The sequence below is a fragment of the Martes martes genome (genome assembly GCF_963455335.1).
Source record: "Martes martes genome assembly, chromosome: 13".
Taxonomy (NCBI): Eukaryota; Metazoa; Chordata; class Mammalia; order Carnivora; family Mustelidae; genus Martes; species Martes martes.
In genome coordinates, this window is record NC_137901.1 from 75448738 (window position 1) to 75461914 (window position 13177).

General features: G+C 54.6%; 1 protein-coding gene across 1 annotated transcript in view; it reads left to right on the forward strand.

The window, feature by feature from the left end:
• Positions 1–513: 513 nt before the first annotated feature.
• The window catches only part of SSH1 (slingshot protein phosphatase 1), a 55028-nt gene continuing 42364 nt past the window's right edge, over positions 514–13177 (forward strand). The window contains exons 1-2 of the mRNA XM_080821060.1: positions 514–676; positions 5501–5541. Of these exons, the coding sequence (XP_080677186.1) occupies positions 608–676; positions 5501–5541 (110 nt within the window). The 5' untranslated portion in view covers positions 514–607. The remainder of the gene's footprint in view (positions 677–5500; positions 5542–13177) is intronic.

A 13177-nucleotide genomic window follows, 5' to 3' on the forward strand; every position in this document is an offset into this window, starting at 1 on the left:
CCTGACACTTAGAAGGTGCTCAGCATTTCACAAATGAATGAATTTCTGCAGACTGCCGGTCTGGGATTTTATTTCCTGGACCCTGCGTCACCCTGCCTGCGCAGTAGCGGGACCTCGGTTTCCCCGTCTGCGCCGCCGGCGGGTCTCCCGGGGCAGACGTGCCCGCGCGGACGTGCGGCCCCGGTCCCCAGGCTCGAGGGTCCGGGGGCTCGGGCGGGGGCGTCCGTGCTGAGCGTGCGGGGTGGGACGTGACGGCCCGCCCGGGGCCGCCCGCCGCCCGCCGCCCGCCGCCCGCCGCCCGCCGCCCGCCGCCCGCCGCCCGCCGCCCGCCGCCGTCGCCGTCGCCGCTTCGGGCTCCCGCGTCGCGCACGCGCACGCGCGCCGCCCGGCGCCCCGCCTCCCCGCTCCCCCCGCCCCAGGGGGCCCGGCGCGCGCCGGCGCGGGAGGCGGGGGGCGGGGGTGGTGGACGCCGAGGGGGAGGGGCGGGCCCGGCCCGGCTCGGCCCGGCCGCCCGCGCGCGGCTGCTGGAGCGCCCCGGGCCCGGCCCGGGCGGCGGCGGCGGCTCTAGCCCGAGGCCTCGGCGGCGCCCTTGCGCCGCACCGCAGCCATGGCCCTGGTGACCCTGCAGCGCTCCCCCACGCCCAGCGCCGCCTCCTCCTCGGCCAGCAACAGCGAGGTGAGCCCCGGGCCCACGGCCCCGGCTCGGCCGAGCAGCCGCCACTCCAGGCCTGGGCCGCGAGTGCGGGGCGGGGGGCGTCCGGGCCTGCGGGGGAGGGGCCCCGCGCTGCGACCCTGCCTGGGCAGTGGGCCTGGGTTACTGTGCGGGGGACGGAGAGTGTCACCCCGTCTGGGGGTGACTGTGTGTGCAGCTGTGACCTCTGTGTGTGGGGTGACTTTCCGCGAGACTGTACTGTGGCTGTGACCTCTGTCTGGGGGTGGCTGTGTGTAGCTGTGTGTGTGACTGATCCCCGTCTGGGGGTGACAGTGTGGGAGACTGGCTGTGCCCCTGGGACTCCTAATGGGTGACTGGGAGATGCTGGTTGTGAGATCTGTGGTCCTGGGGTTGGTCTAGGCCCACTCCCCGTGTGCCTGACTGTATGTGAGTTTGTGTGTGACTGTGGCCTGTCTCCTGGGAACCGTGCCTGCCTGATGTTGTGACAGAGGCCCCCTGGGGGTGCCCCTGTGAATGTTTGAGATTGTTTCCCTCCACTGCATGCCCCTGGAGGTCTGCCTCTTGGTGTGAGTGGCTGGCCTGTCGGGTACCCGTGTCACTGTGTGACAGTGACTGAGTGAGCTCAGGGCGCCCTGTGACTGGGTGTCTTGTCTTTGTGTGAGTCTGGATCTTCCTTTTTGTGATATCCTTTGAGACTGCATGTTTGTGTTTATCTGGCTGTGTGGCTGGGGGCGATTCTGGGGTTTACTGTGGTTGCAGGGGTGCATTCTGATGACTGAGAACACATCACTGCACCCTGCCGGTTTCTGTGCCTCTCTGTGCCATCGGGCCTCTGTGGGCCAGCTCCTCGCTCTAGGGTAGACTGGGGAATGGGTCTTCTGAGTGGGCAGGTGGCCTGGGCTGCACTTGAGGCCTCAGGGTACTGTAGGTACTGTAGGGCTGACTCTCTCATCACTCTCCCACCTTCTCTTGGAGAACCGTTTATGGCCTCTGGTCTCAACTCCTATCCATGGCAAGGCTGAGAGTTGGCCTGAAGACAGAGAAGCAGGAGGAGGAGATTGGGAAGTGTTTAGAGAAGGGAGAGAAGGCTGGAGGAGGGGCCTGCAGGCCCAGGAAGTGGCCTGGCAGCTCTAAGCCATTCAAGCCCCTTCTCTGTGGGGGAGGTTGACGGATAACACGGAAAGTTGTGTGTGAGAGAAGAGGAACTGGTTTTGGTTTAGGCCTATTTGTCCTGCAGGCCCGGGTGGCTCTTCTGCCTGGTTTTGCTAGGAGCTTCTGGAACATTTTCAGAGTGGCGGTAAGGGTGGACCCCCCCCACCCCGACAGCCCCCTCCTTTCCTGGAGAGGCCATTCATGAGTTACCTTGTCTGCAGACAGGATTCTCCTCGCCCTTCCTCTGCGAGTCAAGTGCAGGGAAAAGGACACTGGTGGCCAGTTGCCTGCAGCTGAGACTTGAGGCTACAGTGGCTTTTTTCCTCACCACACAGATACCTGTTCTCCTCCATCATTGTGATTACCACCAGCTTGCAGTCTACAGAGAGCTTCCTTGCACTTGATCTCAGACTGCCTTCTCAACCGTGAAGTGAGGCAAGGGTTGGACTTCAGTAAGGGCTTGTACACAGGGCCCCTCAGCCTCGGTTTCGGATTCTAAACTCCATGTTCCCTGCGTAGCTCACACCTGATCTATTCCTGTCGGAGACACATTTTTAAAAGTTTCTTGTTATCTTTCAGCTGAGATATAATCCACGTATCATCCATTCGCCATTCCTCGGTATATGATTCAGCGACTTTTGGTACCTTCACAAGGTTGTGCAGCTGTCCCCACAACTGGGTGCCCCTTAGCCACCGCCTGCAGCCTCCTTCTCAGCACCCCCACCCTGCTCTCACCAAACTCTAGGTTCCTGCTGATCTGCTTGCTGTCTCCATAGATGTGCCCATTCCGGACATTTCATATGAACACAATCCTACAATATGTGACCCTTTGTGTCTGGCTTTTGCCACTTAGCATGATGTCTGCAGGGTTCATCCATGTCGTAGCACAGATCAATACTTCGTTCCTTTTTATTGCCGAATAATATTCCATTCGGTGGATGTATCACATGTTTGTTGGACATTTGGGTTGTCTCTATGAGACACATTTCAGTTTATTATATAGAGCATTACTTTTACCAAGTGCCAGTGACCCAGTAAACATGAGAATAATACTCAGCCACCTTTTTTTTCCCCCAAAGATTTTATTTATTTATTTGAAGGAGAGAACACAAGCAGGGACGGGGTGGGAGAAGCAGACTGAGCAGAGAGTCTGACATGGGACTCGATCCCAGGACCCCAGGATCATGACCGGAGCCGAAGGCAGAGGCTCAACCCACTGAGCCACCCAGGCGCCTTGGCCCCCTTTGATTGGCTGTTAATAGAGCAGCAGCATTAGTTACCCAGTGAACTAGCCACGGTTGGGATGTTCCCTAGAAGACGAGGCTTGCTTTCAGTTGGGGTGAGGCAGGAAGAAGCAAGACAGTATGGAGAGAGCAGGCACGTGCATGTGAACTCAGGAGATGTGGGTCCAGGCCGTCTGTGCCTCAAGTCTGACCTTCCCCAGACTTCAGCTACTGCGAAAGGGCCGGCTTCCCTCCTGTGTGTGTCCTTGGGCATGTATAGCTTTCTTCCCTAGGAAAACTGACTGCACGTTGCCTCCATTTCATTTCCGGGAATCCCAGAGAATGATCAAGAATTAAATGTCTTTTTGAGGCCTGCACCCCTAAATCACTTCCTCTCTCCTCGAAATGCACCTCCTCCCCTGAGTCAGCCTCAGCCCGGCTGAGGCTGACTCAGCTGACTCAGCCGGTTTAGCGTGGGAACAGAGAGGGAGATCAGCTTGCCCAGCAAAGCATCTCTCCTCTCATAGTTTTTTCTCCCTGCCCCCACCCCATCTTTAATTATCTCATTTGTGTTGCTTTACTGTTAATCTTATCTCATTCCTTTGCCAGAACAAGCAGAAAGCCCCACAGCAAATAAATCAATAACTTTCAGGAATGGATTGGAACATTGTTATTTTTGACAAATGTTCAAGGTGACTCATTTTTATGGGCAGATCTCCAGAGTCTTTTTTTGGCGGGGGGGGGGGGGGGGGCGGAAGAGGGGGTTGGGCGTGGTGGCTTGGGGTTAGATCAGGATCAGGCTTTCTCAGCCTTGCCACTGGCTCGTGTTGGGGCCAGAAAATTCACCGTCCTTGGTCGTTGGGGGTGGGGGGTGTTGTCTTGGGCATTGTGGCGTATTTAATGTAACCCTGTCCTCCACCCACAAGATGCCAGTAGCATCCTCTCGAAAAAGGCTCCAGACATTGCCCAGTATCCCCCTATTGAGAAAAATCATCCCCAGTTGAGGACCCCTGTGTTAGACCCAGCATTGTCTTCTAAGTGGTTGTGTGAGTTGTTTGTGCTACGCTCAGGGACAGAAGCTCATGGCCCTGTGGTCAGCATAGCCTCACCTAATGGGTTCCGTTTCTCCTTTGCCCATGGGGTAGGGAGCATGAGAAAACCAAGTGACTGGCCGCCAGTGCCCGCCACTGCACGATGCTGTACATAGAGTGTCTTCATAACATTTAGGGGCCCCGGGACTCTCCGCTCTCCCCCTCTTTCTTCGTTGTGAGACTGCCCCCTCTGCTCTGTGTCCCTTGCTCTGCAGGCCCCTTCCCGAGTGAGCTCCTCACCCTTTTCCCATTACTGCGGACTCCTGCCTGGTCTCTGTCCTCATTCAGCCTTGCATCTCTCCCAGGGATCGCTGCTTTCCAGGTTTCTCTTTCCTCTTCAATGGGCTCCTCTGTGGAACATCAAAACATGCCAGGTCCCAGCGGTGCAGAGTTGTTGGGAGGTGGGGGTGTTTTCTTATTTCAGTTTTCTCATTGAAAGCGAAAAAGAAAAAAAAGAAAAATTGCAATCGGGGCTTAAGTCCCTGTTACTTTTAGATTCTAACCCTCTTGGCCTTTAAACTTTTAGAAAATATTAAATGTCCGTTTCTTTTGCTTATATAAATAAACCAATAGCCTAGAAAGTTTTATGTTAAACATTTAAGCCTTTTTGGGAACCACCAAGAGCTTTTGAGACCCACAGACAGGCTGCTCCTGGCCCCCTTCCATGGTGAAAGACTTGCCCAGAATGATTTTTCTTTTTTTTTCTTTTTGTTTAAACCCATGTGTTGGGGCTGAAAATGATATTGATCACTCAGCTATTACCTGGCTTGAAGGAGGAAATAGATTCCTCTTAAAACGTCACGCCCCCCCCCCTTAAAAAACAGGGTGAGAGGGTGCCTGGGTAACTGAGTGAGTTAAGCGTCTGCCTTAGGCTCAGGTCATGATCCCAGGGTCTTGGGATGGAGCCCCACATTGAGCTCCCTGCTGAGCAGAGAGCCTCCTTCTCTCTCTGCCTGACGCTCCCCCTGCTTGCGTGCTCTCTCCGGCAAATAAATAAAATCTTTAAAAAACAAAAAACAGGGTGAGATCGCAAACCACCCTAGAAGGTTGAGATGAGCGTGTGGGTGAGCAGGGCCAGGTAGGAGTGTCCAGTGAACAGGAATCAGTGCGGGACCCTGCGGAAGGAATGTGGATAAATGCTGGGAAACCTGAAAAATCCCTCCATGGAAAGTTCTCGGCAGGACGAGGACGGGTGGAGCAGGGTTGCTGAGGAAAGGGTGCAACCGTGTGGACGCAGCCAGGTTTCCTGGACATCTGTATCTCTGTCAGGCATCAGAGCAGAAAACGTGAGACTTGTGTCTGTGTGTGAGGCTCGTTGCTAGTGGTGTCTGTGGTGTGACACTGTCTTTCTTTCTCTGTAGTTGGAGGCTGGCAGTGATGAAGAGCGAAAGGTAAACCTCAGGTAAGCGGCCTCGATTTTCGTTCCTGAGTCTTTCTCCCAAGCAGGTTGAACGACTCTTGTTCCTTTCTGGAAGGGAGAACCCTCAGAAGAGAGGATACACCAGTGCGTTCAGTGAGAGCTTTAAAAATCACACCGCAAGCATGTATAAAGGTAGCGCATCCACGTTTGTGAACATGTTTAACCATCAGGAGCTTTCATAATGTTGTATAACATTTCGAAAAGAAGGAAGGTCGTTGCCAGGATTCCACCGCCCTCCTCGCTTCCCCACTTTGAACATCTTTAGAGACTTCCTTCCAGATTTTACCTTTCTGAAAAAATACTCTTTGTCTCGTGCTCTCGCTTTTCCATCAGCTCTTGGTACGGTGTTCCTTCTGAGGTAAGCATGTTGCTGATTTGAAACAGATGTCCCACCCCCTGGGTTCAAGGTGGGTTTTTTTTTTGTTTGTTTTGTATTTTTGGGGTTTTGTGTGTGTGTGCCTGTGAGAAATCTTGCGGGATCCCCCGTTAAAAATAATTCCTCGGGCTGTAGTCCTCAGCTGCTGTATTCACTAGCAGACCCCAAGGGCATTTTTATTTTTCTTTGCCAAATACGAAGGCCTTCTTTTGGGTATTTTGTTTACGGAAGATTTAGTCCTCCGTTACATAATATATTCTTATTATATAACGTATTGTACTCTAAGGCACCAGTCTTAAACTCAGACTCTCAGAGTCTAAAAAAGTAAATGGAGTTTCAAGGATATTGTTCTTTGGAGGGGGTGGCGGAATCTGTTTCATCTTGTGAGGAAGAAGAACACAAGTTGGGAAAGGGAATGTGTGTTCAGAAATTGGGGTCCGCCATTCATTACCGAGAGCAGGATGTTCTCTGGTTATACTCACGGGTCTTTGAAGGTTCATGTCTTTGGGTGAAAGGAGGGAAGACACTCACTTTTATTGTGGCATACAGTATTTCTAAAGATTTTACGCATAGAGAAATAATGGCCCGGAAAAATCAGAGAGGTCTTATTTCAGGGGCTGGGTCCTCATTTTAATGATACCTTTGGGGATGATGACAGATTTTCCCTGTCACCTGGGGTGTTAGGTTGCTCCGGGTCTGGGTCAGGGCTTGAAGGCTGGAATCAGCCAGACTCCCAAGTGGGGGCAGTCACGGGCTGTGTTTTGTGTTTTCGAGCTTGGCTCTCTGGGTGGAGGCAAAGAGGGGAGGAAGTGGAAATCCACTCTCTGGAGGCTCTTTGGGGGAGGAAGTGCTGGAAGAAGGGCTTGCTGACCACCGTGGAGGCCACGAGGGGGCCTGCGTCTACAGGTGCATCTCCTGCCCCAAACCTCCCTCCAGTGCTCCCCTGGAGTGGGAGTTTCTTCCATCCCCAGGCCTCCCCTTGGCAGGGCTTATGCGCAGGAGAAAGTATTTAGCTGTCTCACTTAGATTGTCTTTGGTGCAAAGAACTAATTTTTTTTTTCCCAAACTGCCCTTACTTAGCGGACAGCATAGTGTTTGGAATTATTTCAGTTCAGAACTCACAAGTAGCAGTGATGTGAAAATGTGAGTACCCTGGCAGCCAATACAGGCCCTTTCTCTGCATAGTTGGGAGCTGGAGAGGACCTCACAAAGGGGAGGGAAGTCACCTCTGCGTATTGCCATATTCACTCCTCTCAGCTGTGCCAGGAGGGTTTTTTTCCCAGTTTACAGGGGAGGAGCCTGAGGCCCAAGGTTGCACGTGGCAGGTACTAAATTTGAAGCGAGGCCTTTGTTGCCTCCCACACCTGTGTTTGTCATGGGATGCCCCGGCCCCGGCATTCTGGAGACCCGTGCCAGGACCAGGACTGAGGAGCCCTGCTGACTTTGGGTGGTGTCCCCTGGATGTGTGCTGACCATGGGAATCCCTTGTCACTGCCCCCAGCAGGCCTCCCCCCATGCCCTTGTGAGCACTGGGAGACCCTGGCCTGGAGCCGGGAATCTGGGCTCTGAGCTTATCCTCTTGGGTTCCGCTCTTAGTCCCTCTTCCCCCACCTTGACATTGACCCCCCATTTTTAGGCAGACAGCACCATCCTGTTTTCTAAGTGTTGTAGCCACGCAAGAGAAATTCTGGTGTTCTGGTTTGAGCTTTGACTGCAAGTCATTCACAGCCGTGTGTTGATTTGCATTTTCAAGCCTTTGCTGTCCAGGCTTCTAGAAGAAGTAATAATGGAATAGTCCGTTGTGTTTGCTTGTCTGGGGAAGAGGGGATTGCTCCCTGCTTCAGATTGTTTCTGAAGAGTTGCTGGCAGGCAGGAAGCCTGGGGCTAGCGGAATACTTTCCCCCTCCCCTCTGTCCACCCTTCATTGAAAGCTTTTATCTTTCGGTAGTTCTCTTTGACTCAGCCACGCCAGGAAATGGCTGAGTCACATGGGCGGGTCTTCTGGGCCTCAGCTGCTCCTCTTGCCCAGTTTCCCCTGGTGGCCCCATAGCTCAGGTCCTTATCCCTCCCCTGTCCTGTGTCAGTTGTTATCCAAGCCACCCTCCTTCCCACTCAGGTTTCCATCCCCACCGTCAGACGGACACGGTCTCAGAGTGCCCCTGTGCCTCTTGCTCTGGTCCCATCTTGCCTGCTCTCCACCTTCCCCCTCCATGGCTGCCCCATCCTCTCCCCACCGCTGCCCCACTCTTGCATGGGTTGTGTTTATCCCACTCCTTGGCCAGGCTCTTTCTTGAAGCCAGTTCCATTTCTTGCCAGGCCAGCTTAGTGGTCCTGCCCCCAGACATTTGTGACTTCCCTCTCTCTGGTGGGAAGCCCTTAGCTCCCCTCTGTGGGCCACGTGGCTCCACCCTACGTGGCAGGTGCATGTGCTTTTGTCCCATCCCTCACTGGCGGCAGCGCTCCCCTTAGGGACGGGGCCTTAGTTCCCTGCTTGGGCATGACATTTCAGCTGCTGCAGTATGTTGTTAGCTTTGTCCTGGCCCTGCAGTGCACTGTGTCCCTGGATGAGAAAGAGCGAGGTGCGGAGGAGACAGCAGGGGTTTGGACACAGGCAGGCGTACGTTCACAGTCCGGCTCCTACCCGAGCCACTGAGCTCCTTTGCCTCTGTGCCTTACTACACTTCCATGGGTCTCTTTCATTCTGTCTGTCAAACACATACAACTCGGACCTTCCAGGGTCTTGGAGGGGCTGAGTTGGGGCTCCCTGCACAGAGCCCGGCTTATGACGGGCTGAAAGAGCCATCGCGACGTTTGGTCCTCGTGAGATGTTCGCATTCGGATCAGTTCACAGCCCAGACTTAGCTGGACTTCCTGTGGGTACAGTGTCCACTCTGTCACACTGGGCCCCTGGGAGGGCCGCCACCGGGGACACTCTGTGACCTGGAGCAGCCCCGTCCTTTTCCCAGCTGCAGCCCTGTGGGATGCAGACAGCTTCGGGCACACTCCGCAGGGTCAGCGTTGTGATTCGGACAGTTTCTCGGAAGGCCTTCCTGGGGACCTCGCAGGAGCTGATCACCTTTGCCCAGGGCGAAGCCGACTGATGCAGAGCGAAGTAGGTCTGGTTCTCCGCATTCTCCCCGCTGCCCTCCGCACGGACAGACGGCCGCCGGCCTCCCGCAATCCCCTTCTGGAAGCTGTGCGGCCCAGCCTGTGGGAATCGGTGAGCAGACAGCTCTGCTGGCAGCGGCTCCCAGCTCCCTCGCCATCCTGGGAGCTGCCTCCGTCTGGCACGAGATGGATGCGTCTGTGCGCCAGGCAGGGCCCCGGGGAGAGAATCTGGCTATGGTTTCCAGAGGGTGGCTCGGGAGTGAATGTTTTTTATTGTTGTTGTTTCCATCCAGAGTTCCCAAGTCAAGCGTATGAAAATGCTCATTAGTGTTCTTTTAATATTTTTTCGTGCCTCCCCCAAACAAACATGGGGCCAAGGCTGCAGGACTTTGTCTTCTGTTCTGTGTGGTGTCCATGCTGAACGGTGACCTCCCTGCACCTCTCCTCTCCGTCGACGTTCCCTTCCCCTTCGGATCTTGACCTGGAATTCCCCAGAGGCCCCCACTGTCCTAGAGTGTGGTTGTACCTTCCCTCCGTCCCCCACAGCAGCTCCCCATGTCCTCGCTTCCCCATCTCCATTCAGCACCTGTCTTTTATGCCTGTCTGCCATGGGGGTTCCTATTCGCCTTTCTCAGTGGTTTCTTAGGCTGGACTTTCTCGTCCCTGTGGATGGTCTGTCCGGTGAAGTCCTTCCAAGGGGCATCAGGCATCCCCTGCGTCCCAGTTCTGCAGCAGGTCACTGTATCCGTTAGCAGTCGCTGTGGAACAAGTTAGCCCAAACCTGACAGTCCAAAACAGTTCCCGGTCATGGCCTTGCAGTCGCCAGGGTTGGGAATCGGGACACGGTCCAGCTGGGTTCTCCACTTGGGGTCTCACGTGGCTGTAGTCAAGGCGTTGGCCAGGGCCAGGGTCTCACCAGAGCTTCAGGTCCTCGTCCAAGCTTATGTGGTTCTTGGCAGAATTCCTTTTCCTGCAGCTGTGGAGGTCCTGGTGGCTTGCTTCTTCAAGGCCAACCGGAGGATCTGTTGCCACGGATTCTTCAACCCACTGAGCCACCCAGGCGCCCCTGCCACAGACTCTCGTAACGGAATGCCGTTGCAGGAGTGACCATCCCATCACCGTCACCTTCACTATACAGTGTCACCTGAAGGGGACAACTGTCCCATCCCATCATCAGGATAGAGGCTCACCCAGGGTGCCTGTGACAGGGGCTGGGATCTTGGGCCTTCTCCGAATTCTGCCCACTGGTCTCGGCCTGTGCGTACATTACATAAAGGTGACGGCAACCGAGAGATGCTCGCAGGGTCGTCAGGAGCACCAGAGAGCCTGCAGGCCTTGACCCTCACGCCAGTGAGTGGCACGTTCTTTCTGGTAGGCGCCCACACGCTTGTTCTCACTTTCAGGCTTGGCATCTCTTGGATTCACCCCGACTTTGAATGCCTTGTCCTGTGTCGGCCCCTGCATCTCCCTCCGTGAGCTTCGGCTTTAGGGGACGGCCTGGGTTTGGCTCCCCCCGCCCCCGCCGTCATCTGTCGCCTCACCAGGCAGTGGGCCAGACCTTACACAGCTTGTGGGGTCGTTGGCAGAATTAAGTATCATAATTCCGTGAGCTTTTTCACTATTGTAAACTCTGAACAGATGCCCTTTGCCTGTACCTCTTTAGGGGGTCAGTTTCTGTGGTGATTTCCTGGCTCTTCCTTTTCCTTCCTCCATGCACTTTTCTCTTCTCGTATTTCCTTGCAGCTTTGTTGTATGTGTACTTAGGTACATTAAGGTCCCCCCGCCCCCCGCCGCTAGCAGAGCCAGCTGCCTAATTTGTGGAGCCCGGTGCAGTAGGAAGATGGTGGGGGCCTTTGTTAAAGAATGGTTCAGAATCTCGAGATGGTGATAGCAGAGCTAATCCTTGAGGCCCTCCTGAGCCTGGGACCTTGAGTGGCAGGACAGGGCCTCCCTGGCCTCAGCCCTCCCAGCGCCTGGCACACACTGGATGGGCCACTGAGGTGTCACACAGTGACTTCCTCCCGTAGAGGAACTCGCGGTGCTCTTGGATGACCTACCGGATGCTGAGGACAGACAGCCTTCCTGCCATTTACCCCACTAGCCGCTCTTAGAGCATTCACGGCGCCCCTCTGTCCTGACCTTTCTGCATAGGTGCCACTCACCCAACATATATTTCCTGGGCACCTACTCTGTGCCAACCACTGTTTCCAGGAGCTGGGAATCAAGCAGTGGACGAGACAGATCTCTGGCCTCAGGGGTGACATTCTGTTGGGGGAGACCAGGCAGTAAGGAAGATAAACTAGAACATGAATAGCGTGTCAGGAAGTACTAGGGAGAAAAAGTGAAGCAGGGACAAGAGGCTCTGGAAGGGAGCCTCCAAACGCGCTCCACTCTATGAGTCACCAGATGAGAGTTATTTCCTCTAACATATGCAGACCTCCTGTAAGGAAGGCGCCATTTTGATTCCCATCCTGTGGACTGGAAGAGTGAGCCTTAGCTGGCCTGACTTCATGTGGTATGAAGTGACAGAGGCAAGACCCTCAGGCTCCGTGTCTCTCTGCCTTCAGAACCTGTCCTCGCCTCCCAAATTCAAGAGCCATCTCAACTAGCCCTCCTGCCAGTGGTTCAGAGCTCTCACCGGGAGGCCAAGAGGAAGGAGTCCACCCGGAAGAACTGCCATCTTTGCAGCCATTCTTCCTGCTTGGAGCCTGGCGGCCCCGCTGTGAACTGTGTGCTTGAGCAAGTCGTGGGGACCCCCCCCCCGGTGTCCCCGAGCCCCACTGAGAGCGAGAATTGTGACACGTCCCCCTTCTCAGATGGTCCCTGGGCAGTCACTGGGCAGAGCCCCTGGGAAATGACAGTACCACCTCCTGTTTCCTGCAAGTGCAGGCGCTGGGTTTGGAATCTTGCCCCATAGGTTATGTCATCACCATAAGCCTCAAGGTGGCTGCCAGCCCCAGCTTAGGAAGCTGCAGTTCAAAACAGCCAGTGGGACACCAGGGCCAGGGTTTGAATGCAGGTCCCTGTACTCAGAAACCCGTGTCCCCTCCTTTCTGCCCCATCTGGTCCCTCACAGGAGAGGGATGCAGTTTTGTGTTCAGCAAATCCTTTCCTGTCCCCATCCCCTGGGTTTTATAGGCACTAGCTCCCCACCGACCCCCACTTTTCAACATTGGGGTACACAGACTTTTAAACTTCTGGAGTTTAACTCAGGTGCTCTCCCTGGTGTATTGGGACATTTGATTTTCAAATCAGAATTTGCCTTCAGGGCAGGTTAAATGCTTTGTTAGAAAAACTCCATCTACAGTGGGGACAAATGAGGACAGAGGAAAAGAGTTCATATGATTCTGTAGGAACTTAATTAAACTTCTTATTAAGTTTAACTTGAAATGAATTTTGCTAGAGTCTAGTAGGTTTCATTAAGCTTTTGAAATACCAGTACTTAGACTTCAAAAGAATGCCATGGGGCCCCGGTCTCCTTCTTCCCAGGCAAGGGTGCACCAGGGGAGTGCATGTGGTGTCAGAGTCCATGCTCAGGTGGTACCAGCAATCATGCGGGCGCTAGCGTTGAGCAGAACAAAGCTGTGAGAGGGAGTCAGCAAAGCTAGCTTCTGTCCTGAGTGTTGATGTCTGCTGTGCAACCTTAGGCAGGTCAGTAGACATCTCTGGGCCTCCACCTACTCGTTTGTAAAGTGAAGAGACGAGATTAGATTGCGGCCCCCAGGTGGAGATGGAGAGTCCTCAGACCCATCCATCTTGGCCTGTGTCCTCATGTACTTGTCATAGTTCCTTGTAGATTTGTAACAGACTGCCCAGACTTTCCCCTTCATTCCAGGACAGAGGTCAAGATCATACATTTGTGGGGATCCTAGCCAAGTCAGGGTTATGGTCTGACCCTGACTTGGAGGACACTAGTGTGGCATCTGAGACGAAGCGGACCCTTTGCTTGCACTCCTCAGCGGAGCCCTGGGCCAGCCACACTTTGCTGTCAGGAGCGGGCTTCAAGGGACTCGCCTTTGGCGTACCTTGTCCTGTGGTCAGAGCTCAGGATTTGGAGTGCTTATTAGAAAATTCCTAAGACTAGGAAAATGTCCAAAACAAGTCGTTTTGCTTCGAGGAAGGCTGCAGTAAGAA